Below are 15,033 nucleotides of genomic sequence, written 5' to 3' on the forward strand. Positions count from 1 at the left end.
TTTTTGCTAAATAAACTTTTGTTAACACATGAAAAACAACTCTAAGCAAGAGAATGGTTTTTTTTTTTTTTTTTTTTTTGCTTTTGGAAATACAGAATGTGCTTTTACCCTGGGGAAATAGTTATATAATTTAAGAGAATTTGAAGAAGTAGTTAAAGAATTATCTTGGTAACATCTTCATGTCTGCATATCTTACTTGGGATCAAGTATTTACTATGAGTTGACTTTTAAAATATTCTTATTTATAAGATTACTTTTTTGTACTTTTCTTATTTCTAACAAATTTAATCATCGTTTCAAAATTTTTACAGCATCTATGGTATTAACTGCCCAAGAATCATTTTCCAGTTCACTTGGGCATTTACAGAATAGGAACAACAGTTGTGATTCCAGAGGACAAACTACCAAAGCCAGGTTTTTGTATGGGTAAGGAAATGGAAACAGTTTTTATATGTTCATCTTCTATATAAATACCTCTGTGTTTTTTAATTTAATTATGTGTATCTATATATATGTTTTCGTGTGTGATAATGTTTAGCAGTAGAGTAGAAATACAGATTAATATTATTCTTGGAAAAATTGGGGGTATTTTCTTTCTGTTTAGAGAGAACATGCCCCCACAAGATGCAGAAATAGGTTATCGGAATTCATTGAAACAAACCAACAAAACTAAACAGGTAAGTTACTTTCAATCTGCTTGATTAAGGTGGTGATAGTTAAGTCTTAATTTCCTAGTTGGTTATTTTAATCTTTCAAAATATTTTTAGTCATGCCCATTTGGAAGAGTCCCAGTTAACCTTCTAAATAGCCCAGACTGTGATACGAAGACAGATGATTCAGTTGTACCTTGTTTTATAAAAAGGTATGTTGAGTTTTAATTTTTAAAATTTGTTGTCCATATGTGAGGATTGATGGCAGAATGGTCTTAAAGTCTTTTACTGAGTAATAGTAATTATGATTAAGTTTTTATTCAGTTTTAGAAGATACTGAGTCTCTAAATGCTGTCAGGAACAAAGGAATGAGTGGAGAAAATAACTTTGTTTTGCTTTTCACTCATTAAAAATATTCATTAAAGGAACTTTAAAAATTAGGAAAAAATATTAAGCCAACATTAAGCTTAAAAGACTGATATTTGAGGATTTCTCACTTATGGGTAGGCTGTCTGCTAAGAATCTCTTCCTGCTGTGTTCGAGAGTCTCCATAATGGGTAGAAGGAGGTCTGGGAACAAATATTTGCTCCAGGTAGTTCAAGGGGAGAATTGCTGTCAGTGGGAAAGATGATGATTCTTTTGCTTCAGAGTCTAGGGCTTCAAGAAGTGGGACAGGTTAGGTACAGATGAAATACTGTTCATCACATCCAGTGTGTTCCCCTTCCCTCAATTTGTGTGTTTATTCCCTGTTAAGAAATGGAACTGTAGCATCTAGCTCAGCTAAAGGAGAATTATTTTGGTCTATTCTTAATTTTGACCACCATTTGTAATATTTATATTAGAAAAGGCTCATTACAGTCCGGAGAATCATTTTGCAAATAAACTTTAGAAATACAACGATTGTTTTTAGTTAACATCTTTTATAATTAAATTTCTATTATATTTAGACTTGACTAAACATTGACATTAAAAGAACATTTTGGTCGTCAAGGTTAAGCTTTAAAGTCTTGTCACTATCATTCCATCTTGTTCATCTCTATTTCAAATACCTAGCTCAAGAATAAAGGAGACTTTCTCCCACTCCAAAAAATTAAAAATAAAAACAGAAAAACTCCAGCCATTTTCTTGGTTCCTATTATTGATAGACAATGCTAGGTACTGTGGAGGTCCACAGAAGTGCTGTACCCTGGTTCTTATCCTTTAGCTATTTGTAAATGGAAATGTAGTTTCATCTACATACTTTGCCTTTCCCACAGTCTAACCCTAACTCCAATTGCTATTGATTAGATAATGAAGAAGTAGGCAATCACCTATCTCTTGTCACTTTTGTCATTGCCCAGCACCTAATTTTGTTAGCTGTCACCTTTGTATTGGAATTATGTCACTTTAAAAAATGTCCTTTTAAGAGTTTTTTTAAATAAAAAGTATTTATATTAAAAATCCAACTTAAGATGAGAAAATACATTGAAATTTTTTTTTTCAAATTTAATATTAAAATTATTTTGTTTCATGGGTAAAAGACAAACCTCTAGATCAGAATGCCGAGATTTGGTTGTGGCCGGATCTAAACCAAGTGGAAATGATTCCTGTGAATTGAGAAATTTAAAGGTATTTTAATTCTATGTCATTATATGAAGCAAGGGTTCCTGATCTGGGAAGATCAGGATTCATGGAGCTTTTTCTGGGGAAAGGGTTTATAAATAGTTCATATATCTCCAACAGTGTTCCTCCATACCCCAAGAGGTGTGGGACTACCAGTGGGAAGTCGGTGCAGAAGTCCTAGACTATGTTTCTCCAAGATTAAAGTGGTAGAGCAAGGATCAACAGTCTCTTAAGAGAATCATGAAGTAGTATTTATTATGCATGTGTTTAAGCAGATAGTTGGCCTGGGTTTGGGAATACATGACTGGGGGAGCTATTGTGTCTTAAGTTTTGTTTTTTGTTATGTTTAATCATATGATTCTGGTAAGATATCTTAGAAAAAGAAAAATGAGAGAGTAAATTGAGTTAGGGCAGAGGTGAGGACATAAATGATCAATCCTGACTTCCTGACATGGCAGAGTAACTGTGTGGACATAAAGGAAATAATTTTAGTTCCTTCTACACTGTGATTTTTAGTGGTTATACTATTATTATAATTGAGTTAAACCCCTGGCATCATGCTGTGGGTCTTTTCAATTTTATGTTCTTTGTAATGCCTCCCTCTTTCATGATCTATGCTTTAAGTATTAATTTTTTTCTAATCCTGGCTGTCCTAGAGAACAGTGCATAATTGTATCAAAAAGATTGCTCTCTGGATTTAGAGTAACTACTGTCTTAAATTATACAGTTATTAATTTTGACTTGTTATTTTTGGTAATAAAATAGCCATCAAAGTAACAAAATACTTAAATCTTTTTTCTTGTCATGAGGCATACTCTATGTTGAATTTAAACTTTCTAACCCTTTCCATCTTTAAGTGAAATATTAGCAATTGATTAATACATCCACTGAAAGCAAATTGGCCAGATTTATGGTTATGACTCTTCCCATTCCTCTAATTAATAATTCAGGCAATTAACCTTTGCTGGGGGTTTGTGAGTCTACATGTAATTATAACAGAAAATTTTACGAGCAATCTATATATACATAAGACTTTAGTATATTGAACAGTAAGACAAATTAGTAGTACTACTATTTATGGGACTTTATTTGATTTTTTTTTCATGTAGTCTGTTCAAAATATTCATTGCAAGGAACCTCTGGTATCAGATGAAAAGAGTTCTGAACTTATTATTACTGATTCAGTAACCCTGAAGAATAAAACTGAATCAAGTCTTCGAGCTAAATTAGAAGGTAAGAGTGACAAAATCAGTAGACTTATATGTTTAGTTAAGAAAACATTTGATAGCTTGAGAAAGCAGACTAGCCACCCAAGAATTATGATGTGAAACTATGTCTGTGTTCTTTTATCTTGAATTTCAGTTCAGTTATATAGGATATAAGAAAAGTATTGAATCCCGTAGCAAAGGAAATTTATTTACCTAAAAGGTGCATAAAAGAAAGAGTGGAGGGAAAATGCAATGGAACTGAGTTATTTTTCTCAGTTGGCTTTCTGAAAGCGATACAGAGCTATTTTTATATGACAACTCTCATCTTTTATCAAGTGTTTGGTTTTCCACTGCATGAGTACTGTGATACATGTTCTAGGGATATGTAAGTTAATAAAACAGTGTCCCAAGTAGGTTGCAGCCCAGTGTGGGAGATACACAGAGATATATAAATATAATGCTGAATAGAATGTAGAGATTGTCATGAGAGCCGCATATATGAAATGCTATGAGAATTCAGAAGAGGGAGAAATTGAGGAACTAATTTGGTTTGGAGAAATAAGGAAATATTTTGTGATGATGGTGAAGTTCGAAGAAACTAATTCGGATTTAAATGGGGGGAAATACTAGAGTATTTCAGATGAAGAGGATAACACAGACAATGAGTAAAATCAGGAACTAGAGACTGTCTAGTTATGCTGCAGACTGTAACATGGGTAGTATGCAAATAGGAAATAAGACTAGGTGGACTTTGAATGCCGTTAGATTTTGTGTTTATTTTTAGAATGCAGGGTACCATTAAAAATATATTTAAACAGATCATAAATAATCATTAATAGGATGGTCATTGCCCAGATAGAGGTTGCCAGATTGGATGTATTAATTTTTTATTCATTTTAATAGGACTGAGGAGGAACTTTGGGACCAAGTGAGGCTTGCCTTTGCCAGGGACTTTGCTGAATGCCCAATATCCCAAGAGTGCCTCAGTCCCAGTCAAACAGGGACACACACAAAAAACCATTATTTTGGTTGGGAACAGATTCTTATTCCTAGCGTTTGATGGAAAATGTTTACATTTCGTATTTTCTTGGCATCTATCATAACTGGTATGATTGAGAAAATCATCTTTATCAAATATGCTTGTTAATAGTACTCTCAGTACCTAAGTTAATGTTTTAAATGAATGCTTATTGTCTACACTGTACCAGTAATACTTTGTTAATATAATAAAGCATACAGTCAGAAAACTGCCCACATCACAAGAGTGCTGCACAACGAAATAACACAAGTGAATGCATACTTGTAACCAATAGCCAGATCAAAATTAGAACATTACTAGCACCTCAATAACCTCCTTGATCCACCTCCTAGTCAAGACCTCTCTCCTTCCAGATGTAATCACTATTCTGATTTCTAACACCACAGAATGAAATAATACAGTGTGTATTCTTGTATTTGCTTACTTGCTATTGTTTATGGAACTCATCCATGTTTTTAGGATGTATAGTCTGTTGATTTTTATTGCCATATGCTATTTAATTAGTGTAAATATAGTATAATTTGTTTATTCACATGTACATGGATAAATTTTTGGTCTAATGAATAATGCTGCTAATTAATATTTTGGTGTCTTTTGATTCACATGTGTACAAATTTCTATTGAGTGTATTCCAAGAGTGGGATTGTTAGGTCACAGGATATGCGTGTGTTCAGCTTTGGAAGATAGTGCCAAACAGTCTGAAAAGTGGTTGTGCTAACCTTAGACCAACAATTATGTTGCTCCTTCTTCTGTTCTTTGCAATCATTGTATTGTTGGCTTTTAATTTTAGGCATTTTGATGCTATCTAGTGGTATCTATCTCATTGTGGTTTTAATTTGCATTTCGCATTTCCTTAATGTCTGCTTTTGAACATTGTTTCATGTATTTATTAGCCATGTGGATACTCTCTTTAACATACTGCAGCTGTGTCACCCAGGTTGCAGTCTTGCTGATATTTCTATTGGTTTTGCTTTCTTTTTCTCATTGATTGTTAAGAGGTATTTATATGATCTAGATACAAATCGTTAGTTGGAATATGTGTTTGTAAGGGAAAAGGCATAATTATTTTTCTTTCCCTTTTTAGTTTCTTAGTTGAGACACTCTCTTGAAAATACAAGAACGATTAACAATAGAAAAACAAGCAGAAGTTTGTTAACATGTGCTCTATCCATCACCTGGGTGGGTTCAGTTCTGAAGTATTTCTTTCTCTCCAAGCAGTGGATTTGCTTAAATGGTATTTTGAAAAGAGCCATAAATCTTAAATATTGGCAAAACAGAGGAGAGAACAGTGCCAATCTTTAAAAGCAGGAAAATGTGGAAAACTAGTAAAATCTATTTCCAGATTCCTCTGGTGCCTGCTAATGCTTTCTGGGCCAAAAAGGAAGTGTTGTCTCCAGTAAGGAAAGATTTATACCCTGCCATCAGGCAAGATATTTCCATATTTTTTAGATTTATCATTTTACCTTTCACCTTCTGATTTATATTTTTCCTAAGTTTGATGTTTACATATGTGTAAGATCAAGTGTCAGGGTTCATTATTTTTCCCTTAATGGATATCCAAGTGACCTGGCACCATTTATTGAAAAGATCCTCCTCTACCTCACTGACCTGTTGTAAATTAGGTGATTCTATGTATGGTGTCTGGCTTTGGATTCTTTTCTGTTCCATATTTATTTTTGCCTTTCTCCTTTTGAGACAGGGCCTTGCTCTGTCACCCAGATTGCAATGCAGTGGTGCGATCACAGCTCATTGCAACCTCTGCCTCCTGGGCACAAGTGATCTTTCTACCTCAGCCTCCTGAGTAGCTGGGACTTATAGGCCTGTGCCACCATGCCTGGCTAATTTTTAATTTTTTTGTAGAGATGGGGTCTTGCTATGTTGCCCAGGCTAGTCTCAAACTCTTGAGCTCAAGCAATCTGCCCACCTGAGCTTCCCAAAGTGCTGGGATTATAAGTGTGAGCTGTCATACCAGGCCTAATGCTCTCTTAATAGCTGCACTATGTCTTGATATCTGTCAGTGTAAATTTTTCAACTTTATTCTTCAAGACTATTTTGGCTATTCCTGGGCTTTGCATTTCCATATAAACACTAGAATCTACCTTTTGGTTACCACTTTAAAAAGTGGGATTGTGACTGATATTTAACTTGACCTATAAGAAATTTGGGAGAAATTGATGTCTTTACAATTAAGTTTTACAGCTCAATAACCTAGCATACCTTTTCAGTCATTTAAAGTAACAAGATAACTATTTTCTGTTTAGAGATCTTGTGTATCTTTTGCTAGATTTATTGTTGAATATTTTTTTAATGCTGATCAAATATTCTTGATATTTTTTGATGCTGTGATAATGAATGATATCTTTTTAAAAACCTTTTTCTAGCCTGGGTAACATAGGAAACCTCGTCTCTACAGAAAAAGTTAGCTGGGTGTGGTGGTATGTACCTGTGGTCCCAGCTACGCAGGAGGCTGAGGTGAGAGGATCACGTGAGCCCAGGAGGTTGAAACTGCAGTGAGCCATGATCACATGATCATGCCACTACACTCCAGCCTGGGTGACAGAAGAAGACCTTGTCTCAAAAAAAAAAAAAAAAAACTTTGTTGTTAGTTTATAAAAAATATAATTGATTTTTACTTATTCATGCATTGCTAAATTCACTGAGTAATTCTAATAGTTTTCCGTGCATTTTTTGGATTTTTACAGGTACATAGTTATGTTTGAAAATAGTATAGCTGGCCGGGCGTGGTGGCTCACGCCTGTAATCCCAGCACTTTGGGAGAAGGGCGGGCAGATTGCCTGAGGTCAGGAGTTTGAAAGCAGCCTGACCAGCATAGTGAAACGCTGTCTACTAAAAATACAAAAAAAAAAAAAAAAAAATAGCTGGGTGTGGTGGTGGTAGGTGCCTGTAATCCCAGCTAATTGGGAAGCTGAGGCAGGAGAATCGCTTGAACCTGGGAGGCGGAAGTTGCAGTGAGCTGAGATCATGCCGTTACACTCTAGTAGTCTGGGCAATAGAGCGAGACCCCGTCTCAAAAAAAAAAAAAAGAAAAAGATAAAATAGTGCAGCTTTTTTCCTTTTGAATCCCTTTAACTTTCTTTTCTATGCCTTGTTATAATTGCTATGACCTCCAGTATAACAGTGAATGGAAAGGGATGATAGGTGCCATTCTTGTCTCATTCCTTATTTTAAGGGAGAGCTGTCAATACTTTATCTTTAATATCATTGCTGTATGGTTTTGTCCCTACTTTTTGTCAAATTGAGTGAGTTCTGTTTTATATCTAGGCTACGAATAATTGTTTTTTTGTGTGTGACTGGGTGTTGAATTTTATCAGATGTTTTTTCTGCATCTATTTAGTTAATTATATATTTTCCTTCTCTATTCTGTTATTATGGCAAATTACATTGACCTTCAAATGTTAAGCAAACTTTGCATTTAGGAATAAGCCCAATTTGGATATAATTTTTTATCCCTTTTGTATATCAATTGCTAATATTTTGTTTAGGACTTTTGCATCCATTATAATGAAAGGAATGGAATTGTATATTTATAGAATGTTAAATATATTGTTGAGGTGGTTTTGTTTATAGACCTTTGAGAGAATAAATTACAAACTTGCATAAGGTGAAATTTTTATGTTAAACTAGAAGTCTTGTAACTGACTTAAGTCCAGCTGCTTGCTACTCGGAGTCAAAAAAGACGAGAAATGAGGTGTAATGAAAGGAAGGCAATTTTATTAACCAAATGCTAGCAGTTGGAGAATGCCCAGGCTCTTACCTTCAAAAGACTATTCTGCAATTTCTGAAACATGCTTTCCCATATTATAATTTTTTCTTAATTGGAAATGACCCAGACATCTCATGAGCATCAATTACTTAATTCAGAATAATTTGAAAGTCCACTACAGGCATTTATCTCATTTACATGCCCTGAGCTTTTTCCATTTTTAACAGTATATCTAGATTACTTCTGAAAACTGAGATGTTATACAAAGCTAGTCATTATTTAAAGTTGTTTCCCTGTTAACCATTTTTAAAGTCTGAGTAACAGGTGAACACTTAAGTAAGAACCTAAGTAAATGTATTTTGCCGGCAACTCAGAATATTGAGCTGTTTTCATTGAACCACCAATCTAAATTAAATTAGTCTTATTTGTCGAAAAAATCACACAAAGATTAGTCTGTTTTTGACTGTGTTTTATAGTCTTATAACCGTTACGTTAAACCCTGACATCTTAATATATAGACATAGACAAATATGAAACCATTTGGTCAAAATACTTAGATAAAAATATATGCTGATGATTCTGAAGACATTTTATTTTTATTAATAATTTTAAAATCAATTTAATTTACCAAAGATTCATGTGAACTTGAAAAGCATTAGGACTTACTTAATTTATGAGTGTTTATTTACTTATAAGCCAATTTGGTAGCATGCTAGATTCAACATATACATGTATGTACATATACACATGTCTAAACATGTATACATACAGGCACAAAGATCCAATAGCTTTTACCTCAGAATCTAGCCATAAGATAGCAATGCAAACTCACCACTTTATAAAAGATAGCTGATCCAAATTATTTTTCTGATGAAATTGGAACCTGTTCACATGGCTAAACCTTGTTTGCCTTGATAGGTAATCTAAGGAAAGCTGTCAACCAAAATTTGGGTAAAGCAGTCTATATGGCAGTTTGGTTTTAAAAACCTCTATCCTTTTTTTCCCCTTTTTCTTCAGTTGCAAATGAGTTACTAATGATTCTGTTATAACCGTAACTGGCTGAACTGTATAAGAAAAATAAAAAACCAAACTCTCCAAGTGGTGTTTAAACAGTGAGTTTTATCTCAACTCAAGTAGCATAATAGCACATTCAAAGCAGGCAGAAAAGAAAAGATAAAATAGAGAGCTAGCTTTAGAAGACTGTTTAATTTTATAGTTGCAGGTTAACCATTTGAACTCTGAATTTTTCTTACTGTAATTTGCCCATAGTTTTAAAATGTGCACAAAAATGGGCTGTACTGTGTAACCAGCTGGAGTCCCAGATAGTCCAGGAAAGAGCTCACATGCTTTCTCCCCTAACAAAGCTTGACACAGATACAAGAAATATTCTGGAGTCCAAAAGAGTATGACAAAAATCAGAGGCCAGGTTGTTGGAAAGCATTTCTCCAGTAGCGAGGAGAGGAGCAGCCTATCTTGCTGGGTGGGATGGAGACAGTTTCAAAGCACCCTCGGAGAGAGGGATAATGCTAAACAGAGACACAAACACAGGCAGATCCAGTGCAGATGGAGCACTCCAAATCCATCCCCAAAAAGGGGAGACTGGAGATAAGTGCTGAGATCTTGTCTCAAACCCAGACAGCATTGCAGAGTGACCTGCATTGGGTCCAGATGGCAAAGAGGCCCAAATGGCACCACAGATGACCTATACTAGGTCCAGACAACTAGAAAATGCAGATGGCTAAGACAGAGGATTTCCCAGTACACTCTGGTTGATTTATCCAACCCTTGAATTCCGTTGACTTCCCAGATGCCACTTTCCTTTCACTAACTGAGCGTTACAGCAAAGGGAAGGGAAGGAAAAATCCTTGAGACAAGGGTGGTCTCCCTAGCTGCTGGGAATTCCTTAAGGTCCCAACTGCAGGGTCAGCTAGCTACAAGCAGCTGGCGTTTGCAAGTGGCCCTGGCCTTGGCCGGGTAGCCTGAATGGGTGAGCCTTGGCCTGCTCCCACAGCCAATTGCTCCACTTGTTGGAAACCAGGTGTACAGGCTGAGCCCCTCAAAACACACGGTTCCTCACACAAGGCACCACGTTTGTAACTGACTCAAGTCTGGCTATTCACCACACAGAGGCCAAAAACACGAGAAGTGAGGTGTGGTGAAAGGAAAGCGGTTTATTAATCAAATGCTTGCAGTTGGGGACTGGCCAGGCTCATGCCCTCAAAAGACCATTTCAACTTTTTGGGCTGAGTGAAGGGGTTTGGGAAAGAAAAGGTGTGGGAGAGATGTGGGAGTGGTGCAGGTCTGAATGTCTTGTTCTGATGGTTATATTGAGTCGTCGCCCATCTGGAGGTAAGGTTTGTGTCATCCTGACTTCACTGGGTACTGCTAGGCTAACTGATGGAAACTGCCCCTAAGCAAGAGGAGTCTGCAGCTCCATCTCTGCTTGGTTCGTTTCAAAACTGGCCCCTGAAATTTCTAAGCAAGTACATGATTAGATAAGTGAACACTGTTCCTGGAAGTGCCTGGTGGGAAAGGGAGAAACTAAAGAGTTTAAAAGTATGCTTTGAGGCTGAAAGCAAAAAGGAAAAAAAAAGGTTCTAAAATGCATTTTGAGACTTGGATACTCGGTCCATGAAAAGTGAATTAGCTTCTCTTTTAGTAAGACTTTATAACATCTATATGTTTTTACATTTTTACTTATTTATTGGTAAAGAAACATTTAAATGTGGCAGGGTCTCTGACAAAGTTCTTAGTAACAATTTAGGAAGATGACTATAGTGCAACTTTGTGAAATTGACTTGCTAAAAGCAAATTGTTAAGTAGCTGGCTTAAAGCTTTCAGTTTCTCTCCCTCCTTGATTGTTTTTAAGAACTAAATACTAATATAGTTTGTAACATGTTCTATTGTTTAGGCTTAGTTTATTATGATCAAATATTCTTGCTTTTTAATGACAACAAATACAATTTCAGAAACTAAAGAGTACCAAGAACCAGAGGTTCCAGAGAGTAACCAGAAACAGTGGCAATCTAAGAGAAAGTCAGCATGTATTAACCAGAATCCTGTTGCATCTTCAAATCAGTGGCAGATTCCAGAGTTAGCCCGAAAGGTTAATATAGAGGTAACTTTTCCACTACAGTACAACATTGCTTTTTTGTTCATAATGCATTTCTGAAGTTTGATGATCATATTAAATGTTTTCTTTTATTAAATATATATGAAATTTAGTAGAATAGTTTATTTAAAGGTTTTTTTTTATCATTTATAAAATGGTGTTCAGTAGCAGTCATACATTCAGTAAGTCAGGCTAAATTATTTTCTATCTTCAATAGTGTTTCTAGATTGCCAGTAGACTGGTGCTATGGGCCAAATCTAGTTCTTAGCCTGATTGTGTAAAGATTTATTGGAACACTGACACACTGATCCATTTAATGTCTATGGCTGCTTTTGCATTATAAGAGCAGAGTTGATTAGTTGTATTAGAGACCACCTGGCCTGCAAAGTTTAAAATGTTTACTATCTGGTCCTTTGCAGAAAACTGTGTGCTGATCTCTGAACTAGCACAGTGCTGTCCCAAGCACTTAACAGTTTCCTATGGTCATACTCATTGATAAAAATAGAAAAATAGAAAAATATAGCCTAGACACTGTACATGAATTTGTAACATACTGAATGATCATTCCTGGTGGCTTTTCAGAAGGAATGATCAAGTAGGATACTAGAGAGCTATAGCTGCAGTTCATGGCCATAGTTTCCTTACCATTTCTTTTCAGTGACTTGTAGTAAATACAGTAAAGGCTTTGTTAATTCAGTGGTTCTCAAACATTTGGTCTTTTATACTCTTAATTATCAATGCTCCTAAAGAGCTTTTGTTTATGTTGATTATATTTATCTCTATTTACTATATTAGGATGTAAAACCAAGAAATTTTAAAAATGTTTATTAATTAATTAAAAATAAGTGAGGGCTGGGCACGGTGGCTCATGCCTGTAATCCCAGCACTTTGGGAGGCCAAGGCAGGTGGATCACCAGGTCAGGAGATCAAGATCATCCTTGCTAACACGGTGAAACCCCGTATCTACTAAAAATACAAAGAATTAGCCAGGCGTCATGGTGGGTGCCTGTAGTCCCAGCATACTCGGGAGGCTGAGGTAGGAGAATGGCTTGAACTCGGGAGGCAGAGCTTGCAGTGAGCAGAGATCGTGCCACTGTACTCCAGCCTAGGCGACAGGGCGAGACTCCATCTCAAAAAAAAAAAAAAAAATTACTGATAAACTCATGTGAGTATAAATGCATTATTATGAAAAATATGTATTTTCTGAAACAAAACTACAGTGAGAAGAGTAGCATTGTTTTACAGTTTTTGCAAATCTAACATTTGGCTTAACAGAAGACTGGATTCTTATGTCTGCTTTTGCATTCAATGTATTTCATTATTACATGTCATACAGTCTCTAGAAAACTCCTGTATATATTCATGAGAAAATAAAAGTGAGAAAGGTAAATATTGTCATAGTAAGATCTGTAAGTAGTAGATATAGATAACAAATGCCGGATGATAAGGATCCTGACAGGTTGAGTCATAGATTGTATCAAACAAGCATCTCCTCTTTTTTTTCTATTTGGAAACTGTACACTAATAGGATTGTAAGGGAACTGAAGACCGTATGGATCATTAAAGAAATGCAAATCAAAACCATAATTAGATACTACTTCACACCCACTAGGATGGCTTTAATTAAAGAGACAATAACAAGTGCTGGTGAGGATGTGGAGAATTTTAGAACTTTCATATGCTGCTAGTGGAAATGTAAAATGGTGCAGTCACTTTGGATAACAGTCTGGGAGTTCTTCAAAAAGTTAAACATAGCTTTATATGATCCAGTAATTCCACTCCTAGGTTTGTAGTTAAGAGAACTGAAAATATACATCCACACAAATACGTGTACATAAATATTCATAGTAGCATTTTCATAATTGCCAAAAAGTGGAAATAACAAAATATCCAACCAATGAATGGATAAACAAAATGTGGTACATCCATACAATGGAATGTTAATCAACAATAAACAGTAATGAAGTACTAGTACATGTTACAACATAAGTTAACATTTACAATATGCTAAGTGAAAGAAGCTCACCACAAAAGCCCATATATTTAATGATCCCATTTAGATAAAATCATCAGAATAGGCAGATCCATAGAGGTGGAAAGTAGATTAGTGGTTGCCAGGGGCCGGGAGCAGTGGGGAGTGGGGAATGATTACTAATGGGTATGAGGTTTCTTTTTAGAAGATGAAAATATTCTAAAATTGGATAGTGGTGATGGTTGCACAGCTGTGAACCATTGCACAACTAAAAACCATTGGATAGTACACATAAAAAGAAAAAGTATAGAATCTAGGCAGTTTCTTGTGGATACAGCTTGTCCAGCAGTCCCTTCAAGGGAGGAATGTTTTTGTCTCACATCTCACTTACCAAATGGCTATGTGCTGTCTGTTCTGTGTCCAGACCATTTCTTCCTCTTTCTTGTAAAGGCCTGTTCTTTTGATGCTTTTGACTTACTCTCAATCTCTGAAAGTCCTGGTGACTCCCCATCATTCCTTGAAGATATAAGGCTCTGGATCAACCAGATCCCAACAACTGTCACTGTTTTTGTTGGCTTCTACACTCCTGTGTATTACCAGTCCTACAGCTGGCCTTCATTTTTCTAACTTCTTCCTATCTCATGACCATTTCCTTAATTTTACTTTAGCCACCCACTCCTTATATCCTCAATTCTGACCTCTAAAATCGCAAATGCAGACATTCCACTCTATGAGCATGATCTCTTTCATTTTCCTTGTTCATTAATCTTACTACAGCAGTTCCTCAGTAACATCTTTACCACTAATCCTAAAATATGTGCATGCTTGCACGTAAGCGTAGACACACGAAGTATTAAATAAGAGGGAAAATTTTTCCTGGAAAAAAAATTTCTTGGCCAAGACTGAAATGTAGAAAGTAGGATAGATTTAGCCACTGTAATTCTCAAGTGCGTAATGAGGACCAGTGTGTTGAAATTATAATAGATAAACCAATTTAATCCAATTTATTTGCAAATATTTTCTAATAACTAAAGCTGTCCCAAAATTGAAGTGAACCTCTGTAGACTAGTGATGCTTAGTTACTAAAAGTATTCAAGCAAAACTTGGTTCTCTATTTAATTGAGATGTGCTACAGCAGGGGTTATAGCAAACTTTCTATAAAGGGGTTATCAGGCTTTGCAGGCTAGAAGGGCTCTGTTGTAGCTTTTCACCTCTGCCATTAGAGCATGAAAATAAAAGCGATAAACAATATGTAAACAAATTGGCATAGCCATGTTCTAATAAAACTTTGTTTACAAAAATAGGCAGACAGCAGGCCACATTCAGCCTGAGCCTGTAGGCTGTAATTTGCTGATCTCTGCTACAGCGAATGTTCTTTCATCATTGGTGTTTGTACGGGATGAATCCTACAGGTTCTTTTTTTTTTTTTTTTTTTTTTTACAATGCTTTTGGAAAAAGAATTTCTGCAGGTTCTGTCTCTTCTTATGGCAGACACAATATAGGCATTTGTTGTTCCACATTTTGCTAAGTAATTAGTATTCTGCCGCATTTGAGGAGAAGGGAATAGAGTTTTATTGATTAAAGAAAGGCTGATTTTCAGCAACACAGACTACTATTTTAGATTATAAGAATTTAATACCTGTTACAATAGCTCTGATAGAGGAGAATGTTAAATTCTGTTTTAAACAATTTTGTGTGCCTTCCCTGTACTTGCCATCAGTTTGAG

General features: G+C 35.6%; 2 protein-coding genes across 13 annotated transcripts in view; one reads left to right on the forward strand and one right to left on the reverse strand.

The window, feature by feature from the left end:
- HMGN3 (high mobility group nucleosomal binding domain 3) overlaps positions 1–15,033 on the reverse strand; it is a 1,231,743-nt gene that overhangs the window by 829,692 nt on the left and 387,018 nt on the right. The gene's annotated exons all lie outside the window — the stretch shown is intronic.
- The window catches only part of TTK (TTK protein kinase), a 68,556-nt gene that overhangs the window by 7,144 nt on the left and 46,379 nt on the right, over positions 1–15,033 (forward strand). For all 5 annotated transcript variants that reach the window (XM_050789630.1, XM_050789629.1, XM_050789626.1 and 2 more), the window contains exons 6-11: positions 312–426; positions 605–677; positions 768–862; positions 2,171–2,258; positions 3,362–3,485; positions 11,193–11,341. In XM_050789630.1, coding sequence (XP_050645587.1) covers positions 312–426; positions 605–677; positions 768–862; positions 2,171–2,258; positions 3,362–3,485; positions 11,193–11,341 — 644 coding nt within the window. The remainder of the gene's footprint in view (positions 1–311; positions 427–604; positions 678–767; positions 863–2,170; positions 2,259–3,361; positions 3,486–11,192; positions 11,342–15,033) is intronic.

This window comes from Macaca thibetana, chromosome 4 (genome assembly GCF_024542745.1).
Source record: "Macaca thibetana thibetana isolate TM-01 chromosome 4, ASM2454274v1, whole genome shotgun sequence".
NCBI classification, from domain to species: Eukaryota; Metazoa; Chordata; class Mammalia; order Primates; family Cercopithecidae; genus Macaca; species Macaca thibetana.